We start from the raw sequence: 1,890 nt of genomic DNA on the forward strand, positions 1-1,890 counted from the left end.
AATATATATATATATATATATATATATATATATATATATATATATATATATATATATATATATATAATGTCATCACAATGTCAGCACTGTATGTTTCCATACAATGGCGAAATTAGTCTCTGCATTTAACCCATCCACCACCAGGTGATATATAAAGGTATTTTAAACTCTTCCCACACTCTTGCAATATTCTAAACAATGTTTCTAAACTCTAAAAGCTCTAAAAGAGAACAGCATGTCATGATTTCAGCTCTCTGCCTCTGGCTGCAGTCTCGGCCACACCCATTTCTCCGCTCTGCACAGGGATCAGCTGATCAGCTGCAGGAGGAAGCTTCTCCTGCAGTGTGGGCTGCAAACAGGTGCTAAATCTATTCAAATAATCTATTTTAAATAAAAATTCCATGCTGATCGTGTGGCTCATCCCTCAATCAGCCTACGGAGTGTCATGTCCATGCTTACTTAAAAAAAACCATGATAGAGTGAGTCCATGAAAAACAAACTGAGAAGTACTACTGTATATGAATTAGAAAAAATATTACTGTAATGAATTATTCTGTTTTGATTCAGACAATCATTTGAATGCCTAAACCATTATGAGCTGAGTTAGACATTTAGTTATAAGTTGTAATTATTAAAAGTAAAATATGGGGTATGCCTTGTCTGAAGAATAAGAAGCACCAGTGTTTTCAGTTTCAATAGGTCTTTGTGTTGCCTGTGAGGTTTGTGTTTACTTATTTCCTTTACAGATGACGTTGTTAAGACAGATAGCAGCTGGTACACAAAGTTAGCCAATTATACATGGGAATACATTTAAATGGCTGTAATATGTATGACTGATTGTACCATACCTCCTCCCTGCATCATTTTGTAGATTTTGCTTTCAATGTGGAGCTGTGGATGTTTGGTCTTCACACATTCCAGTTTGATGGCTACCTCTTCTCCAACGGAGATGTCAGTACCTTTAAAGACAGACACACAGACACGTCAGCTAAGTGTAGATGCATGCTACTTGTGTTTCCATGAGTATGTCTGACATAAATGTAGAACAGAAAATAACCCGTTTGGAGTACAGACTAGACGCCATCTTGTGCTTCAATCTTTACCATTTGCAGCATTTATCTTTACATCTTGTTTTCCAATCGTACATTAAAAACAAAAGAATGCCCGTTTGTTTAATAGGTGACCACAAAAAAAGGATCATTTGTTAAAGTGGAGAAACACAGCTTGGCCATAAGGGATATCCAATGCCAGCTGGTATAAAATAAAAACCTTCACACAGAGTACCTTGTTCTTTCATGTTTCTACTTGTATGTGTGGTCCACATTAATCAGAACCATCATTACATTTTACTTTCCCTTTACAGGTGGTGGCTCCGAGCGGACATGTTGAATTGCTCAGATTACGTTCCCTTCAGACATGGTAACAGGGTCCAGTTAGTTCCTTTCTCTTAGAGAGAAACTGCACACCAGCTTACATAATCCCATTTCTGCCTGTCACGTGTGCACACAGTTCAGCTGTGTGCGCACACACAGCACTGACGGAGCGCCATTAACTTCTCTGCACGTCATCTGGCAGCAAACGCACGGCAGGGCGGGGCCCACACCACTGAGCGCACGCAAACACATGCTACAGCTAACTTATGCAAGATAATCACAGCATGAGCTAGCATGCTACGCACATGATGTCCAAGATTTTAAAAAAATAAAACCAAACGTGTTAAAAGCCAGAGTTGAGCGTGAGTGAGTGCATTTATTTAAGACAAGTCAGAGTTTTAGCACATCTCAGAGCAGCTAAAACTTGAGGTGTCATTTTGGTCTCTTGCGTCACAGGAATGTGATTTGTCTGAACAGATTTTTGTAGGGAATGCACCCCCCCCGCCCCCCGCCCCCC

At 39.6% G+C, this 1,890-nt stretch overlaps 1 protein-coding gene across 1 annotated transcript in view; it reads right to left on the bottom strand.

The window, feature by feature from the left end:
* The window catches only part of csnk1da (casein kinase 1, delta a), a 26,332-nt gene that overhangs the window by 10,583 nt on the left and 13,859 nt on the right, over positions 1-1,890 (bottom strand). The window contains exon 2 of the mRNA XM_037688810.1: positions 849-959. Coding sequence (XP_037544738.1) covers positions 849-959 — 111 coding nt within the window. The remainder of the gene's footprint in view (positions 1-848; positions 960-1,890) is intronic.

Source organism: Nematolebias whitei, chromosome 15 (genome assembly GCF_014905685.2).
Source record: "Nematolebias whitei isolate Nwh7 chromosome 15, NemWhi1, whole genome shotgun sequence".
In the NCBI taxonomy this organism is placed as follows: domain Eukaryota; kingdom Metazoa; phylum Chordata; class Actinopteri; order Cyprinodontiformes; family Rivulidae; genus Nematolebias; species Nematolebias whitei.